This window comes from Protopterus annectens, chromosome 9.part0 (assembly GCF_019279795.1).
Source record: "Protopterus annectens isolate FY-2018-M chromosome 9.part0, PAN1.0, whole genome shotgun sequence".
Taxonomy (NCBI): domain Eukaryota; kingdom Metazoa; phylum Chordata; order Ceratodontiformes; family Protopteridae; genus Protopterus; species Protopterus annectens.
In genome coordinates, this window is record NC_056743.1 from 159,905,850 (window position 1) to 159,923,981 (window position 18,132).

The 18,132-nt window shown below is 42.4% G+C and overlaps 1 protein-coding gene across 4 annotated transcripts in view; it reads right to left on the reverse strand.

Moving 5' to 3' along the window:
• ARFGAP2 (ADP ribosylation factor GTPase activating protein 2) overlaps positions 1–18,132 on the reverse strand; it is a 722,347-nt gene that overhangs the window by 173,183 nt on the left and 531,032 nt on the right. For all 4 annotated transcript variants that reach the window (XM_044082689.1, XM_044082691.1, XM_044082688.1 and 1 more), the window contains 2 exons: positions 7,167–7,295; positions 6,922–7,048 (listed from right to left, as the gene is read on the reverse strand). In XM_044082689.1, coding sequence (XP_043938624.1) covers positions 6,922–7,048; positions 7,167–7,295 — 256 coding nt within the window. The remainder of the gene's footprint in view (positions 1–6,921; positions 7,049–7,166; positions 7,296–18,132) is intronic.

Here is an 18,132-nt window from a genome sequence, read left to right on the forward strand (position 1 = left end):
CATGGTGCCCTCTTTTTCTGGGCACCAGAAAAAGTCTGAAGTAAGAACATTGGCCTATCCGTTCTGTAGGAACGTGCTTTAATGCCCTCATAGAGAGCAGGGAAAGGATTTGCTTTTTTGCCTCAGCCCAGTGAACTGGTGATAGGTCTGGGAACCCTATTGGGGTTGGAAGGGTTTGGAAGGAAATTTTGTATCCCTGAGACACAATGTTCAGAAGCCAGTGGTCCTTGGTAATGGTGGCCCAGGTGCTTGAGTGAAAGGAGAAGGTGGGCAGAGGGAGTATGTGAGTCATTGTGAGTTCTTAACATAAGGGGGTGGCTTAAAACTCCCTGGTTTTGAAGTGGAGGTAGTCCACTGCTTAGATCTCTGCATTCCCTTGGGCTGCTGTCTGGGGAGGATCTGCCTAGGCTTGGCCGGTTTACTGGGAGCAGGAAAGGACCAGTGTTTGGAGGGACAATGCCTACTGAACCTAGGGGGATGGACCTGCAAGAACTCCTTAACTGTTTGCATACATTTTGCATTTTCTTCCATCTTTTTTAAAACCTCTTCTGCCTTAGTGCCAAATACGGTATCTTTGTGCAAGGGGGCATACAACAATTTAGATTTGACATGGTCTGGTAGGGGCTGCTCCTTAAGCCATGAATGGCTTCTAATGACAGATCCAGTGACCGCTGTCCTGCAAGAAGCTTCTAGGGCGTCAAAACCACAGTGCAATGTGTTTAGTTACTTGACTTGCAGAATGTATTAACTCTTGTAAATCTTTAGATTCTGCCCAAGCAGGAAAGGAAACCATTTTTTTGTTTAAGAAGTTCCAAGGTATGTTGCAGAAATATCAGCATATGAAACTGACAATTAAGTGCCGTGCTAGCAAGAGTAGCTGAAGTGTATACTTTTTTACCCTATCTGTCCAATGCTTAGGAATCCCTGTCTGAGAGGGTGGGATTCTTAGTAAAAGTAGTTTTAATCCCTTGAGAAATGACCTCATGGTCAACTGTAGGATTTTGTAAAAGATATTTAAGTGAGTCAGGGACTCTATAGTACCTGTCAGATTTTCTGGGAGCAGAAGGAAAGGCGTCAGGAGTCCAGATGGATTAGAGGAAAACATCCTCCACAACATCCAGGACTGGGGGGGTGGACAAGGGTCTGTGATGTGGAATATCTAGGAATTCCTTGAGTCTCTTTTTAGACTGAGGGTAGAGTCCTGACTCTCCCATTGGAAATGCTCCCTTAAAGTGTGCATGGTTTCCCCAAAGGAAAAATCCTCTGGGGGAGAGGCTGAAGCAATGAAATCCTCTGCGTCAGAATCCTCATAAATGGAGAGGGGTTGTATGTCTTCATATTCAGATGCATCAGATTCATTTAAGTCTTGTTCAGACAAAACTACAGGGAACAGATCTCTTTTCCTTTTGGAGGGGGTTGCTTTGCATCCCCTTATCAGCATGATAAGATCTTCTGTCATTTTAAGCATTTGAGACTGAGGCAAGGTAGCAGGCGCCTGAGAGTGGGTCGTCTGTTTCTTGGGTGTGGTTCATACCCTGGGCCTGAGAAACTCAGTAGTTTTAGAAAGAATGGTAGTCACGAAAGAAGATGTCCATTTGTGGTGAGATTCAGTAGCGCCAAGGCCTTCCTCAGAAGCCAGTGCCTGCTCAGCGGCTCCAGACCCATCCAAGGTTGAAACGACTACAGGATCCTTAGTCGAAGAAGAGTTTTGTGGCATACCGAACTCCGAAAGGGTCTCAGTAGTGGCCTGCGAATCAAGAGAAGCGGGCATCAGGGGCTGCGAAAGTGCCTTACTGAGTACCAGAGCTGACGACTAGTTTAAGGGAAGCGTCGTCAGTAGGTTTGGACCTGTGCGGTCTGTCTCTGTCTATATTTTTTCGGAAGATCTGCTTTCAGATGGCTTACCAAAACCATATCAGAATTCAAGGACTGTAAGCGAAACTATCTGGCTACAAGAAGGGCCCAACGATGGATAGTTCATTGAACAAAGCACAGAAGCGGCAATGAGGGACATCACAATCTGGGCCTAAACAAGTGACGCAGTAAGAGTGAAAGTCTCGGTGTGGTATTTGCTTTCCACAGGTGAGACAATTATTAACTTTTTCTGACCATCGGTAAGTGCAAGAAAAAAGGATCCCTAACGTGGTACTTAGCTTTAGACGACTTCGACTTCAATTAGGTAGACGGAACTCAGGTAGCAGCTGACCGGCACTCATGAGAACTGCTTCTGCTTCAGGCTCCTCGGCAAGAAAGACTGATGTAATGGTGTTTGCTCCCTTCCTTTATACTACTGACAACCTGACGTCAGTCCTCAAGCGACAGCAACCAACGCTAAAATACTAAGTCTCTGGTATTCGAGCCGGCCGTGGGCTACCCTGGCAGGGATAACCCAAATGTGATGACTGCAACAGTGAAACACAAAGAATATCCACATTACCAATCAGTAGTCAATTGTTGCTTCCATGTGTCAAGAACAACAGGTCAGTGAAAGCTAATCTGTTGAAGCATTTAACCCAAACTTTCACAAACATTAGTATCTTGAAAGCTATACAACCTAGACATATATTGTTAGAACATTTTTGTTAACCAGACATAAGCTTTCACATGACGAGAAATTGTGCATCTCTGAGATACTTACGTTTGACAACATATGCTTAATTTTATAATTAGCAAAATAAATACTGGCCATCGCTCAAGATGTTCAACTTAACAGTGCAAATATCAAAGACCGTTTTCTTCAACAGCATCCAAGGTTTCAGTTAATGTCATGCAACAGTTTGTAAGTCACTTAGTTTTTCAAGTACTTCATAGGTTCACAGGTTGGTACTAGGCTATTGGCCCGAGGGCCTATACAAGCCTAGCCAAACAATTACCTGGACATTTCTTCCCAAAATATTTACTTCCCTTGACCCCTGTCTAACAGGGCAACTGACGTGACCCCTGGGGTGAATTTCCTATCTCCCATCCAATTGTCCAGGTTCCTTTTGAAGAGGGCCAAGGAGGCGCTCTGCTTGACATGTATGGGCAGTCTATTCCAGAGTATTGGGAGTCTCTGGGTCAGGAACCTATCCCTCCAGCATGTTTTGTTCATTGTGATGACAAGGTTTAGATCCCTGGAGTGTGTGGCTCTGAGGGATTGGGATTTCCTTATGTGGAGCATTTCCAATAGCTCAGGGTTTGACATGGCCTTGTATGTTAAGCAGGGATCACCTCTGAGTAGATGATATGCCACAGAGTATAGCTGGAGGTTTTTTTAGACAGTCAGCATAGGGCATCTGCTTTAGGCCTGTGATTCTTTTAGTGAGGTATTTCTGCGGCCTTTCCAGCTGTTGCAGATGTCTTGTGAGGTACATACCAAACGGGGAGTTGTACTGTATAATGGGTCTAATGAGGGATGAGTACAGTGGGACAATGACCTCCTTTTTTCTGGATGAAAAACCCTTAGTGATGAGGTGTGCCACATAGAATGATTTCCTGACTGTTGTGGCAATGTGGTTATCGAAGGTGAGACCATTGTCCACCTGTGTGTCCCTAAGTCTCTCATCACACTTTCGGTGTTTAGCATACTGCCACCTATGTGGTAATTCATGGGCACATGTTTTTTCCCAAAGGGGATAACTACATATATTTCTTGGCATCAAGCTTGAGCCCATGGCTCTGGCACCAAGCATCTGTTTCTGTAAGGCCCTTTTGTAGAATATCCACATTATTTGGGGATTTAATAACGGCTCCCAGTTTGCAGTCATCTGTGAACTTTGTTAGCCAGAGTCCTTTAATGTTGGCCTGTACTTCAGAGAAGTAGATGCCAAACAGGAGCCATCCCAGGACTGAACCCTGAGGTACTCCACTTGTCTGGAGCTGGATTTGGAGTCAGCTACTTTTAGAGTCTGGGTTCTGTCAGTAAGCCAGTTGGCAACCCATCGAGTGATGTAGGGATTTATGCACAGCTTAGTAAGTTTATCTATGATTCCGGAGTGGGGTATGGTGTCGAAGGCCTTGGCGAGGTCCAGATAGGATGTGTGAACTGCCTTACCCTAGTCCACAGTTCTGGAGACTGATTCGAAGAAGTCAATCAGGTTCAGGAGACAAGAGCGGCCCTTCACGAACCCAAACTGGATGGGGTCCAATGTTTGAAGGTTGCCAATGTCTGTGTTTATAAGTTCCATGATAATGCATTCCCCATGCCCTTGCAGACCAGGCTCGTCAGACTGATGGGACGGTAGTTCCCGGGATCCAAGGTGGATTCCCCCCTTGTGGAGGGAGATAACTGTAGCTGTGCGCCACTCAGTGGGCACGAAGCTTGAGGTGAGGCTATGATTAAACAAGACACTTAGGTGAGGTGCCAGTTCATTTTGTAGTTTATGTAATATACAGCCAGAGATGTCATCTGGTCCCATGAATGCTATATTCTTAGCTTTGGAGAGTGTGGTTTCTACCTGTGTGGCCGTGATTACTGGAATTTGGCAATCTTTTGGTATTGAGATGGGCCCTTTAGGGGGTGAGGGGGGGGGGGTGAAGTTGGCACTAAATCTATCTGCCAGGAAATTGGCAATATCCTTGGGATCAGTATATTTAATGCCATTCTGTTGTAGCTGAGAGCAGATCTGCCTTGTGGTTGTCTTTGGAATCTTTGGCAATTTTATTTTCGTAACTAGCTTTGGAGGATTTTATGAGGGATTTTGGCTTCTTACTGAGGATGGTAAGGGAGATTTTTGCATCCTGGGATTTTCCTCTTTTCTGCAACAGTTTCTTCCTTCTGCTGTATAGTTTGTTTATGGCAGGGGACCAGAACATTGGCTTCCTACTGATGGAGGAGAGCGTCTTGGTTCTATTTGGGATGGCATGATTCATGCACGAGTGGATGTGCTCGTGCAGTGCCTTAGTGTAGGATTCAGCAGTCAAACTTTCAACTCCCGCCTGCGTGGGTGCCATGAAGTTTGTCACTTCTGACTTAAGTAGCATGAAGTTGGCTTTGGAGAAGTTTTTTTTACAGAGGTTTCCTCACTGGGAGGTGGGGTGGGGGTGGGATGTGGATGTCAAGGGTGATTTGCTTATGGTCAGACCTGACCAATGAGGGGGTAACCACTGGTGTGGAGCATCTATCTCCCATGTTGGTAATGACCAGGTCTAGGATATTGGAGCCCCTGGTAGGACAATGAATTAGTTGATCCAGGGCGTTGGAATTTATGAATTCCAAGAACCGTTGGGAAAAGGTGTTGGTACCAGAGTAGTTTCCCCAGTTAATGGCAGGGTAAGTTGAAATCACCCAGTATTAGGGCGTTTGGTTGTATCTTAATATTTTCCAGTATGTTTAGAAAGCTGTAGTGAGAATCCTGGGGCATGGTGGGGGATCTCTGTAGCAAGCTACAATTTGAATTGCAGTCTTACCTAGTGTTAGTTGCACCTGGAGAATTTCAGATGCATTGTTTTGGGCAACTAGTCTGGAGGTGCGAATACGGACACTCCTCCACCTTTAGTGTTTCGGTCTTGGTTTGGTGGCCGAAAAGTGTGGTAAGAGTTGTAGCCTGGTATTGCAGCAGTGCTTCTCTGGAGTCTTGAACAAGGGCTCGGTTACTGCACAGATATCAATGTTCTTCATTTTTAGGAGTGCCTCGACACATAGTACATATGGAAACATTGCTTATTGCTTATTTTTATAATTACTAGCAAACAATGAGCAATGCTTCTACTACAGTGGGATATAAAACAGCATGGACAGTGAACTGTCCAGTCTCCCACACTGGTGTTCCACACCATACATCCCAATAACATATAGGTCTTTCAGTTATGAAAACAGGAACATAAATTTAAAAATATGAATAACATGTAAACAAAGAATTTCCCCACTGAAGGTATCCTAGACTAAAAATCCTACTGTCATTTTGTTAATAACTCCTTGTCCTTTGTAATATTGTCCATTACTAGCTGGTAAGCTACTTAGTTAAAGAAGATAGGCCTAAAAGGGTCTGTAACCCATAAGGCAGTATGGGTGTGAACTGAAGTACACAAAAATGGGTTTTAGACTTGAGTGAGCTAATCAGAAAAAAAAAATCAAAGCAGCAGAAGACAGTACTCACTCATTGACAGAAAAGGCAGGAGGAGGAAATAAAACCCAAAAGGAGCTTTATATCTGAGCTCTGCAACTGTCATCCAGTTTGAGAGAAGGAATACCCAAAGCGATTTTTCTCTGTGGCACAAGAAAACTGAAATGGCCCTGTATGACAGTATGAAGGGCCATCATGTCCCTGCTGGGTGATTGGTTCTTCGCCATCACAAACAAGCAGTGGGAGGAACTGAGCTTTGACAGGCTGTCAAGGGAGGTGAGCACGGCACTACTACCCATATGACAGTAAGGCAGTGTGCTTATTGAACATTTGATGTAATTTAATGTGCATGCCTGTTTTAAACAGCATTTTGGTTAAGTCAGAAGTTGTGGCTTTGTAGCTGCATAACAGACTCACTTAAGCTAGTGCCACTTCTGTAGTGCAGTGTAATGCAGTTTCTCTTGGCTGTAGTACACAGCACAGCTGGCTTTTGAATTGCATTAGCTTTCTCATTCAGGCTGTGTACACTGTTAACATGTACTGCTGATCACCTACTTGTCTGGTGTTCAACATTACTGTTTGTCCATTCCTACAACTGAGGTGTCCTTAAAATGGACACTGGCCTTTTCCCTGAATTTCTCTGCACTGGACTTGCGCACAGTGTAGTTGGTCTCAGAATCTCACTGCAAATACATGTCTACACCTACTTGTACACATAACGAATTTACAAGTAGTAACCTTTTATTCCTGAAAGTAAAAATCATTGTTCAAAGGTTGCAGTGTATAAAAAAGCATAATTTGGACAATAAAAGATACTGTGAATCAATGAAAATGTTCTGTTTTTTCTACAGTATGCACTTTCATTTAAATCACTTACTTCAACATTAGAATCCTTCCCAAAGAACATGTCAGAGGAAATGGCTTTTGCATTTGAAAATTTCTGACTTGCTTCATTAGATTCCACTACAGACGGTGTGCTCTCTGGTCGCCTTCTGCTGGTAGACCTACAAGCAATGGGTAATGCAAGCAAAACAGAAAATATTTACCAGGTTCACAATGCAAACAAATACTTCAATATCTCTCATCACACTCTTAAAATGATGCTGCTCATTCATAACATACCTGTCACCAATGGGCTGGATGCTGGAGACAGATGCCTCTGTTTCTTTTTGTTCTTCTCTTTCCAGTACCCAGGGAGAGTGGTCAGTTGTAGTAAAGCCATCTCCAGATGAGAAGGGATTATCTTTGTACCTTGTGGGAAAAATGCAAAGATGGAAATACTAACTACAAAAAGAAACCCTGTTTTTGACTGGCATGTTACCATTCTCTTAATCCTGAACAAGAAAGCTCTTTAATTTCCTCAAGTCCACTTCACCACCTCAAGAACTCCTGTGTTATTTTAGAACTGAAGCACTCAACCAGCTAAAGTCATCTGGAAAGAAATACTACTTTAATAATGCAAACAATTACAAATGGTTAACATACTACTACTGCATGTGTAATATGCATGCATTATTTACAGCAATATGGTACTATGTACTAGGACTAAAAATGGTGCAAGCCATAAAACATCTTGAAACCTGACAATCCATCCCTTACCTTCTATACTCATCCAAAATGTTGGAAATAAAACTACTTCAATACTCTAGCAACTTACTAACAAAGCAAAGTAGGCTGAAAAATGGGCAGGGATGTACTGCTGTCCACACACTCCTTGCCTATTACCGGCTCCAGTTTACTAAACATCTACAGAAACTCCAATCAAAAATCACACCTCTCATCTTTCTGGTAGAGACTGCAATGTAGTCGAAAAGGCAGGATGACTACCTACATTCTCCTTAGGATCACTTATCTTGATGCTCCTTGGATCACTGCAAGTAGAGCCGGATGCAGCACTAGGCATCCTAGGCAGCTGCCTAGGGCTCGGTGCCGACTTTAAAAACACAAAATGTTCCAAAAAGTTAAGTGCTACAGGACAGATCACATCTGCACATGCACAATTTGGACAACTTGTATGTACATCTAGAGATTTGCACAGGAGATCTGATTTGCCACAAGAATTGAGGCTATATCCACATTGGAGAGAAACATGCTGCACTGACTGAGATTTTCTTGCAGGAATGGAATGAGCAGCAGCACAGGACATGCATATCTGAATGAATCAACAAGTGAGTGTTTTTCATAGAGGAGTGTAACTTTGCACGTTTGTGGAAAATGTACCAGTTAAGGGGCATTGTCTAATTACGTGACTCCGCCTGAATCTTCACAATGGGAGGCAAGAGGCTTACAACTGCCAGGCCTCCTTTATTTTAATTATTTTTTAACATTAGTGAGGATTATAGTCTGTCAATGTTAGGCATAGAATTACATAGGTTTGCACTGTGGTCTACAACAATTCGTCTAGCATTTAGTGAAGAAAAATTACGTTATGACCTGTTTGTTAAAGAGCTGCTTCTTGTAGTACACGGTTTGATTCCCTCAGCTTTCATTTGTGTTCCATGGGAATCTAAGTTACTTCACCAGACAGTACTCCTAGGCTGCTCCTGAACAGAGACACGTGTCCAGTAGGCTATCACAGGCTATTAACAAATGTGTTACACATTTGTCTTTTGAATTCCTACACACTTCATGTGCTTCTCTCTCTGCTATTTGAGTTTTAATTTAAACATGTCTTATGTGGCTTAATGGATTCCAGATGAATTTTCACTAAATGAGAGTTTCAAGGGAAGAAAAGTTTACTTTTTCTCATACTAAGTCTGTTTTCAATGTAACTGCATTTTCATTTTATTTAGAAAATAGCTGTTGGTGTTTTTCTGTAAAATTTGAAAAAAAAAAGTTTTAAATGAAATCCAAATCTTTGTGATAACTGTAAAAGTAAAGAAGAAAACATGTAAACAGATGGGTTTGAACAGTGTTTATATTAAGGGGGAGAAATAATGGGATATTGGTATGACAGCAGGGTTCATTAGTTTGCATAGAGCCCCACTTGTCCATGATCCATCTCTGCTGGTTCTGGAGGTGTATACTGCAGCAATAAAGCATTATTAACCATTCAATTAAGTCAGACCTGTAATGAGTGATATCAGATGGGATAGCTATTCCTGATTATAGTGAAGACATAGGTCAAAAATGAAATGCAAGTGTCCTGGAAGCATGTAAGCTCCTCCCCCAAAAAGTACATTGTAGTCAGTAATATTTCTGATGTTTGTATGACTAGTGGGTTGCTGAACAAAAGCTGTTGCAATATTTATATTATTTACAATTTTTTTGCTGTATTCATTGCACTACAGAATTACTTAATAGGCATGGATTGTGTGATACAGTCTAAACATACTGCATTTTAATATTTTCTATCAGTGCCTTCTTCATAGCCTCTAGCAACTGCTAAGGGGTTGATATTTTCCCAGGTCACACAGTCTACATCATATGGAATAATGACCAGAAATGTCTGATCTTCAGCATACATTATGTAGTCATCATTAGAATGTTATTGTGATACAGTCCTCTACAACAGCTGATCGTAAAGGCTTTCAGCATTTAGTTAAATACTGTTACTCTGGCAGCTAGTACAGAAGACTAAAGCACCAACTTATTAATGAGAGCTGCTTCTAGAGGCAGTGGTAAGGGATTTGAATCTTTCCACCTTAATTAAGCTACTGCGGGGTTACTGAGAAAGTCACTTATCTAGGCAGTGTTTTGGAGCAACTGGGAATTCGAGCCAGACTCCTTAGTGGTCTCCATTTCTGCATGCTTACTAACTATAAACCTATTGTCATTGTTTGCCAGCCATTCCTTAGTGCACAGCTGATCAAATTCTGGAAATGTTATACCAGCACACCATAACCTAGGCAATTTTCTCTTCAAGGGGAGCAGGCACTGTATTTGTAGATGAAGCAGTGAAATAAAGAAGTTATGTGCTCATCATAAGGTCCCATCTACGTTGTCCATTATCATTCTTCCTCAACATGTGAGTTCAGATCAGACTCGGCCCCTTTTTACAGCTCAAGGATACTGGAAACTCAAGCTCCTCCCTTTTCTACAATTCTCTAGTCCCTAACCACACATCAAGATCTTGATTGCTTATCTTTTAGCTTTTTAGAAACTTAGAAACCATCATAATATAAGAAACCAATACCTGGAGCTCAAAGGCAGGAACACTGGTTCCCCCTTGGTATCTTCTCGTTCTTTCAGAAGTCACTAAATGGTAGGGGGTCAGAGGAAAAATGAAAATGGACAACACAGATGGAATATTATGGTGAGTACATAACTATCTGATGTTGTCAAATTTTCATTCGCTCCTCAACAAGGGGACATAGTCCCCAGCTACCTGAATCTCAGGACGACTCTGAGGAAGGGTATACCTGAGAAGTGTTTAGCCAAAGGCTACTCTTCCTCCCAAGACCTTATCCAATTTGCAATGAGTAATAAAGGTACAAGGATTAGCCCAAGTTGTAGCTGCAGAGACATCATCCAGGGAAGGCTTTGGCTCCTCCCTCTCCCGTAATGCCCTGCTGCTCTCTAATCCCCAGATCGAGTTTTCCACCATACTCCTGAGGTGATACTACCAAGGTAGCGAGAAAATCACTCCAACTTCCTCCACGATCAAACCAGGAGGGTGATGGCAGGTGGGAAATGTGATGAATGAAGACATAGGATAACACAGATGCCAAGTTACGGTAAGTACATAACTCTTTACCTGATGTTATCCATCTCTTCATTCATCACCACAGAGTCAGAGCCCCAGCTACCATACATCCTGGGCGGTCTCAATGAAGGACATGCTGGAGCACTGTGGAGCCAAATGAAGCCCTACTCCTAGAAATTAAATCCAGTTTATAATGGGATATAAAGGTGTGAGGATTAGACCAAGTGTTAGCAGCACAGATATCATCTATAGAAAGCCTTGCTACAAAAGCTGCCACAGATCTAGTAGAATGGACTCCAACACGACCTGGAATCTCCAGGTGGTTCAGACTATAGACCATAGAGATGCAGCTAGATATCCATTTAGAAACAGTGACCTTGGAGACTGGAAGGTCATTCCTGCTATCAGAGAAAGCCACAAAAAGTTACTCTGACTTACGAAAATCCTTAGTGCTATGCAAGTAGAACTGAAGCTGCCGGTAAACAGGTATGAAAGATATACTCCCCCCTGTTGGAACAGCTGGGGAAGAATACTGGAAGATGAATGCATTGATTAAGGGTCGACTCGGAAGCAAACTTGGGTAAGGAGGAGGGATTCGTTCAGAGAGAGACCCTGTCCTTGTGAAAGATCATATAAGGAGGAGTAATGGAGAGAGCTTACAATTCTGAAACCCTCCTAGTTGAAGTGATGGTGACCAGAAAGGCCATCTACCAAGACAGAAACCTGAGATCACAGGAACTGGCATATTCAAAGGGGCTTCAAGTCAGATATTGCAGAACCAACGTGAGGTCCCAAGGAGGCGAAGGGTCCACAATTGGAGGATGAAGCAGAAAGACCCCTTTTATAAATGCCTGACAAAGCCTAGATGAAAAGGTGGATTCGGAGCTCTCGTGAAAATTAGCAATACCCACCAACTGAAACTTAATAGTGGAAAAACTTGGAAAAGGGAAGAAACAAAAGTATATATGAAACCGAAGCATAAAAAGGATCTAGATTCCTGCTCCTAACCCAGATCAAAAGCCTTTTCCACTTGCTGCTGTACACTTTACTGGTAGAAGGTTTATGGGAGGCCAAAATAATGAATTTAATGGGGGACACAAGCCTGGACTGTTTAATTATCACTGGAACTGGAGAAACCATGCAGTTAGGTGAAGGGTCGGAAGGTTTGAAAGCGGAAGCCCCAACGGGTGAGAAATCAGATCCTGACAGGGCTCTAGTATCCATGACGGATAATTCAGATGAGACCTGATGAAGGGGAACCACAGTTGAGGTCAGAAATGGGCAATGAGGATAAGGGACGTCCTCAGGCATCGTGCTTTCTGCAGAACTTTTGGTATTAAGGGAACAGGAGGGTATGCATAAAGGAGACCCAGGGGACAATCGTGGACTAGAGCATCCCTTGGAGACTGCCCCAGAGGAGGGATGAGGGCGAAATACGTGCTGCATTTGTGGTTAACTTGAGAGGCCAAAAAGGTCACAGCACAGCTGATACCAACTGTCGAAAATCTGTTTTGCCACTGAAGGATTGAGGGACCACTTGTGTAGACTCTCGTTTGATCTGCTGAGACTGTCAGCCAACGCACTGGAATCTCTGGGTATGTGCATTGCAATGAGGAAGTGGCCAGAGGACACAGCCCATTTCCACAAACTCAAAGCTTCTCTGCACAACAGGTTCCCCCTTGTTTGCTGACATACCAGACAACCGCTATGTTGTCTGTCTGGGTAGCAATCGTCCCTGGAGGGAGGCAGTCCTGGAAGGCTTGCAATGACAGAAGAACTGCCCTCATCTTTAAAATGTTTATATGCAATTTGGTCTCGATTAGGGACCACGTGCCATGGATGGTCTTCCCCCCAAAATGCCCTCCCACCCCAGGAGGGAGGCATCTGTGGTCACTGTGGCCGTATGGAGAGAGAAGGGCCTGCCTAGATAGAGATCCTGCGAATTGAAGCCACCACCGGAGGTGATGTCTGCACACAGCCGTCAGTTTTATGGTCATAGGGGATGAAGAAGGGTTGACCATTAGACTGCTAAAGTCCAATGTAACATCCACATGTGGTACCTGGCCAGAGGAACAAGAAGAATGGCTGAGGCTATGGAACCAACAGCCCGAAGAATCAAATGAACTGGGGGTTGTGAGGCAGGTCCAAAATCTGTGTGACCTGTTCCTATATCAAAAACACCACTCCACGAACCAACTCACCAAAGAAAGAAAAAAAAAACACTGAACTGGAGAAATGGTCACCATCCACTTTTACTATGTTCCTAGTACTTCGGCATCAAGCCTTCCAGGGAATAATCATGCACAAGAATGGTGTACTGTATATACATTTCACTACAGTCATTATTCAATTCAATTATACAATAATTGATCAATTAATTAGCGAGTCAAGAAAATTAAAATCTAAAGTGCATCCTGAGCAGTAAAGTGCTTCAGAAACATTCAAAGTGCATCAAAACATATAAAGTGCAACCCCTTACATTCCTATTGCATTTAACATTATAATTTAAGAAGTTTATATTAAAGCACTTGTGCATCTCTAGATTAACAAATACTAAAACATTTTGCCCTACAATGGTTGATCAATTAATCAACAAGTCAAGAAAGTTTAAATCTAAAGTGCATCCTGAGCAATTAAAAGTGCTTCAGAAACATTAAAGCGCATCAAAAAACTTTTAAAATGCAAGTTCATACAAAAGCATATACATCTCTAGATTAACAAATACTAAAACATTTTGCCCTACAATAGTTGATCAAATTAGTCAGTGAGTCAAGAAAATTTAAATCTAAAATGCATCCTGAGCAATTAAAGTGCTTCAGAAATATTTAAAGTGCATCAAAAAACTTTTAAAATGCAACCCCCTATATTCCTACTGCATTTAACTTAATAGTTTAAGTTCATGCCAATGCACCTATACATCTTTAGATTAACAAATGCTTAAATATTTAAATATTTTACCTTATACATATAAATCATTCATCCTACATTATCATTTATAAAATAATGCATACTAAAACATTTCATCCTATACATGTAAATCTAACTCCATATTAAGCCCATGGGGGCCACAAAGTTCCAAAATTAATAACATACCTACTTTCCCTCCTTAACAAAATGTGCCCATATATGTTTTTGCACAGGCAGATAAGGGGGTAAATTGGGTAATAATGTCTAGAGTGAAATATAATATGGTGAAGGAACTGTTGCAGGAAGTTGGTGTTTATGAGCAGGTGCAGTCCAATGTTCTGGACGCATATAATGACTTGCTGCTGGAATTACTTGAAAAGGGAGAGAGAGACTGAGATTTTTTCCACCACTGATGTCAAAAGGTTACATGTAAAATATCCCAGAATGGCTAAGTTTTATGCCATTCCCAAGGTACACAAGGACTTAAATCCCCCTGAGAGACCCATAGTGTCGGGGGGGGGGGTATCTCCAAAATATTGTCATTTTTCTGGATGCACAGTTGAAAGAGCATTTGAAGCGAGTCCCTTCACACATTAGAAATGGTAAAGAGCTCAAAGACACTTTGGGAAGTACTGAATGGCAAGAGGATTTTTTCTGGGCAACTGTTGATGTTAAGTCCTTGTATACCAATATTTCTCATCTGTGGGGTCTGGAAGCTGTAGCCAGACTATTGGGGAAGGTCCCAGAACAAGTTATATTTTACAGCTGTTGGAGTGCACTGACATACAATGTATTCAGTTTTGAGGACAATTGTATTCTACAGAGAACAGGAACTGCTACGGGGGCATCTTTTGCCTCATCTTATGCCATAATTTTTATGTTTTTTTTTTGAGGACAGCTTTGTTTATAGGAATACATATTTTTTGGAAAATGTTACAGTTTTCAAATGCTATACTGACTTGTTTTTTTATATGTAGAGGGGAGATTAGTCTTTTTGAACAGTTCATGTTGGAACTAAATCAGTATGGCATCACAGTATCCTATCAAACTCAGACATAAGATACAGTTTCTAGATTTGGAGTTCTTTGTGGATAAAGACAAGCTAGTGTCTTTTAAACCATTTTTTTAAGGAAACAGCAGCTAATAATTTAGTGCAGACAGCCTGCATCCAGAACATTTACTTGATTCTCTCCCTTATGGAGAATTCAAGCGTATTAGTGACTATGTTCATGACAGAACCACATTGGATGGGGAATTTAACATTGTTAGATGCAAGTTGGCGAAGAGATAGCATTCTAGCCAGGTGTTAAATAGGGCTGAAGAGAAAGTGAGAAAGCAAATTGTTGGTCGGAGAGTATGGAGTCATGCAATACATCATGGGAATGTAGATTATCATAAAGTGAGCAAGGATAATATATTTTTTGTTAACATTTTTCCCCTTTTTCAGCTACATTGAAGGCGTTAGTGCACAGCTTTTGGCCTATTATTGTTTTTTCTCATAGTAGATTTCACAACCTGAAGGAATTACTGAACAGTAGGGCAAGTAGGATGGAAACTGGTTCTAACACAGCAGGCACCTTTAGACGTGGAAGGTGCATGACAAAGTCAAGAACATTTCAGGTACTTTGATTAATGAAAAGAAGTTCATTGCCCTGGGATCTTACAATTGCAGTACCAGTGGGGTTGTTTATGCCATTGGATGTGAACTGCCTACCTGTAAAGTGGTATACAGGCCAAACCAGAATAATGGTGAAAAGAAGAATTATGGAGCATTTGGGGGGGTGTGAGGCATGTTAGGCTTAATAATCCTATGGACCAGCATTTCCACGCTGTTCACAATGGTAACACTAGCAGTTTATTTTTTTCTGTTTTAAACAAACCTTATGTAGTACAATGCATGGAATATGGGAGCATTTTGTTAAGGATGGAAGGTAGATATATTATTAAATTGTAGAACTTTGTGGCCCCATGGGCTTAATATGGAGTTAGATTTACATGTATAGGATGAAATGTTTTAGTATGCATTATTTAAGTGCATAGATATATAGGATGAATGATTTACATTTATAGGGTAAAATATTTAAGCATTTGTTAATCTAAAGATGTATAGGTGCATTGGCATGAACTTCTTAAACTATTAAGTTAAATGCAATAGGAATGTAAGGGTTTGCATTTTAAAAGTTTTTGATGCACTTTAAATGTTTCGAAAGCACTTTAATTGCTCAGGATGCACTTTAGATTTACATTTTCTTGACTCATTGATTAATTGATCAACCATTGTAGGGCAAAACGTTTTAGTATTTGTTAATCTAGAGATGCACAAGTGCTTTTGTATTAACTTCTTAAATTATAATGTTAAATGCAATAGGAATGTAAGGGGTTGCACTTTATATGTTTTGATGCACACTGAATATTTCTGAAGCACTTTACTGCTCAGGATGTACTTTAGATTTTAATTTTCTTGATTCACTGATTAATTGATCAATTATTGTATAATTGAATTGAATAATGAATGTAGTGAAATGTATATACAGTACACCATTCTTGTGCATGATTATTCCCTGGAAGGCTTGATGCCGAAGTACTAGGAATATAGTAAAAGTGAATGGTGACCCTTTTTCCAGTTGTTCAGTGTGTTTTTTTCTGTTCCTATATCAACTGAATTCTGCACAGAGACAAATTTGCAATCTTCAACACAGAGTCCAACTGAACTCCTATGAACTCCAACCATTGTGTTGGGGTCAAACTGGATTTTGCCAGGTTGACGGTTATACCCAGCTGACAGAAGAGGGGAAGCACATACTGAATTTCCCGAGTCAGTCGATGCCTTGAGGGTGCCCTGAGGAGCCAATTGTTGAGCTACAGAAAGACTTGGAACCCCTGCAGATGCAGGTGAGCCACTATCACTGCCATGTATTTGGTAGACACCCAGCGGGCTGTGGTGAGACCGAAGGGTAGGGCTCTGAGTTGGTAATGACTGGTCTCTAGATAGAAGCTAAGATATCTCCTGGAACACCTGTCTATCATGACGTGATAGTAGGTGTCCTGGAGATCTACTGACCACATCCAATCATCCCTGTATAAGAGGGGCAGAATGGACTGAGCATTGACCATTTGGAACTTCGACTTCTTGACTGAAAGACTGATCTCGCGGAGATCCAAAATAGGATACAGGCCCCCATCTTTTATGGCACTAAAAAGAATCAAGAATAAGTACCAGATCCTCTTTGTCCTGCTGGGACCTCTTGGATGGCGCTTTTTAAAAGACGCTGAACTTCTTTGAGGGCCCTGGAGCCTGGCAGTAGGTCAAAGAGGTCTCCTTCCAAGTCCACTCACTCCTCTTCCTCCACTAGATCTTCTAGGAGTCTTTTGCTCTCCGACATGGATAGGATGACGAGTTTTCTCAAGGCCCAGATAAAGTTGGGTCTCCTAACTTCTCCTACCCATCCGGCCAGGGATACCTCCCCCCCAGCGTATCGTCCTCCTCATCCAATCCCGTTGGGTTTGGATTCTAGGGACCAGGGTGTTTTGCAGCCAAATTCTAGTGAGGCCAAGTATTCCCCTGTCACGGCCCCGCCGGGGTCCCTGACTTATTCTGTTCCTCCACCCTCAGAGGGGGGGGTGCCGGTTCCTCGGGAGGGGGGGTTGGTATCATTTTTTCAGACCACTCCCTTCCTCTTGGTACTTCGGTTTTCGATAGCTCCAGACCAGTATCATCTGGGGTCAGGAGATTGTTGCCGGATGCGTTCCTCCTCTACGAAAGACTGCTCCCTCGGTGGTGGGGGGATGGGCCCACTTCCAGCCCCTTGGCCTTCCAGGTGGTAGAGAGGACCTTCTCCAGGTCTGGAGTTTCCTCTGCCACACCTCCAGGTCCCCCCGACCTCTTTCTATCTTGGCTGGTGAGGCCACACACCCTGTCTCAGGTCAGCCCTCCCAATTGAACCTTCAGGGGGTTTCCTCCCCTCTGGGAGTCCCTGTCTCTTTCTGTTGCACTTGTTGAGGGGAGATGCAAAGAGGTCACAGCAAGGTTGGTCCCACTGGCAGAATATTTTTTCCACAATGTTCGTGTTGACAGACCACTAATGAGACAATAAAATGAACCTGCTCAACTTGTCTGCTATCACTCTGAATTTTCCCAGAATGTGAACTGCTATCAGAAATTGACTGGATGAGATCTCCCACTGCCATACACTCAGAACCCCTCAATACAAGGGGTAAGATCTGGTTCCTCCTTGTTTGTTGACATACCAAACCACTGAGTTATTTGCCCGTCTGAATTGCAATAGTCCCGGATGGGACAGTCTTGAAAGGCCTGCAATGCTAGGAGTACTGCTCTCATTTCTAGGACACTGACATGTTTGTTGGCCTCTTTGGGGGACCAGGTGCTCTGGACAGTCTTTCCCACGAACTACCTCCCACCCAATTTGGGAAGCGTCCATGGTCACTATGGCTTTGGGCTGAGAAAGAATGAAGGGGCAGCCTTGTAAAATCTCATCTGAGCAAATACACCCCAAGAGGTACTTTTTGTATGTCTGA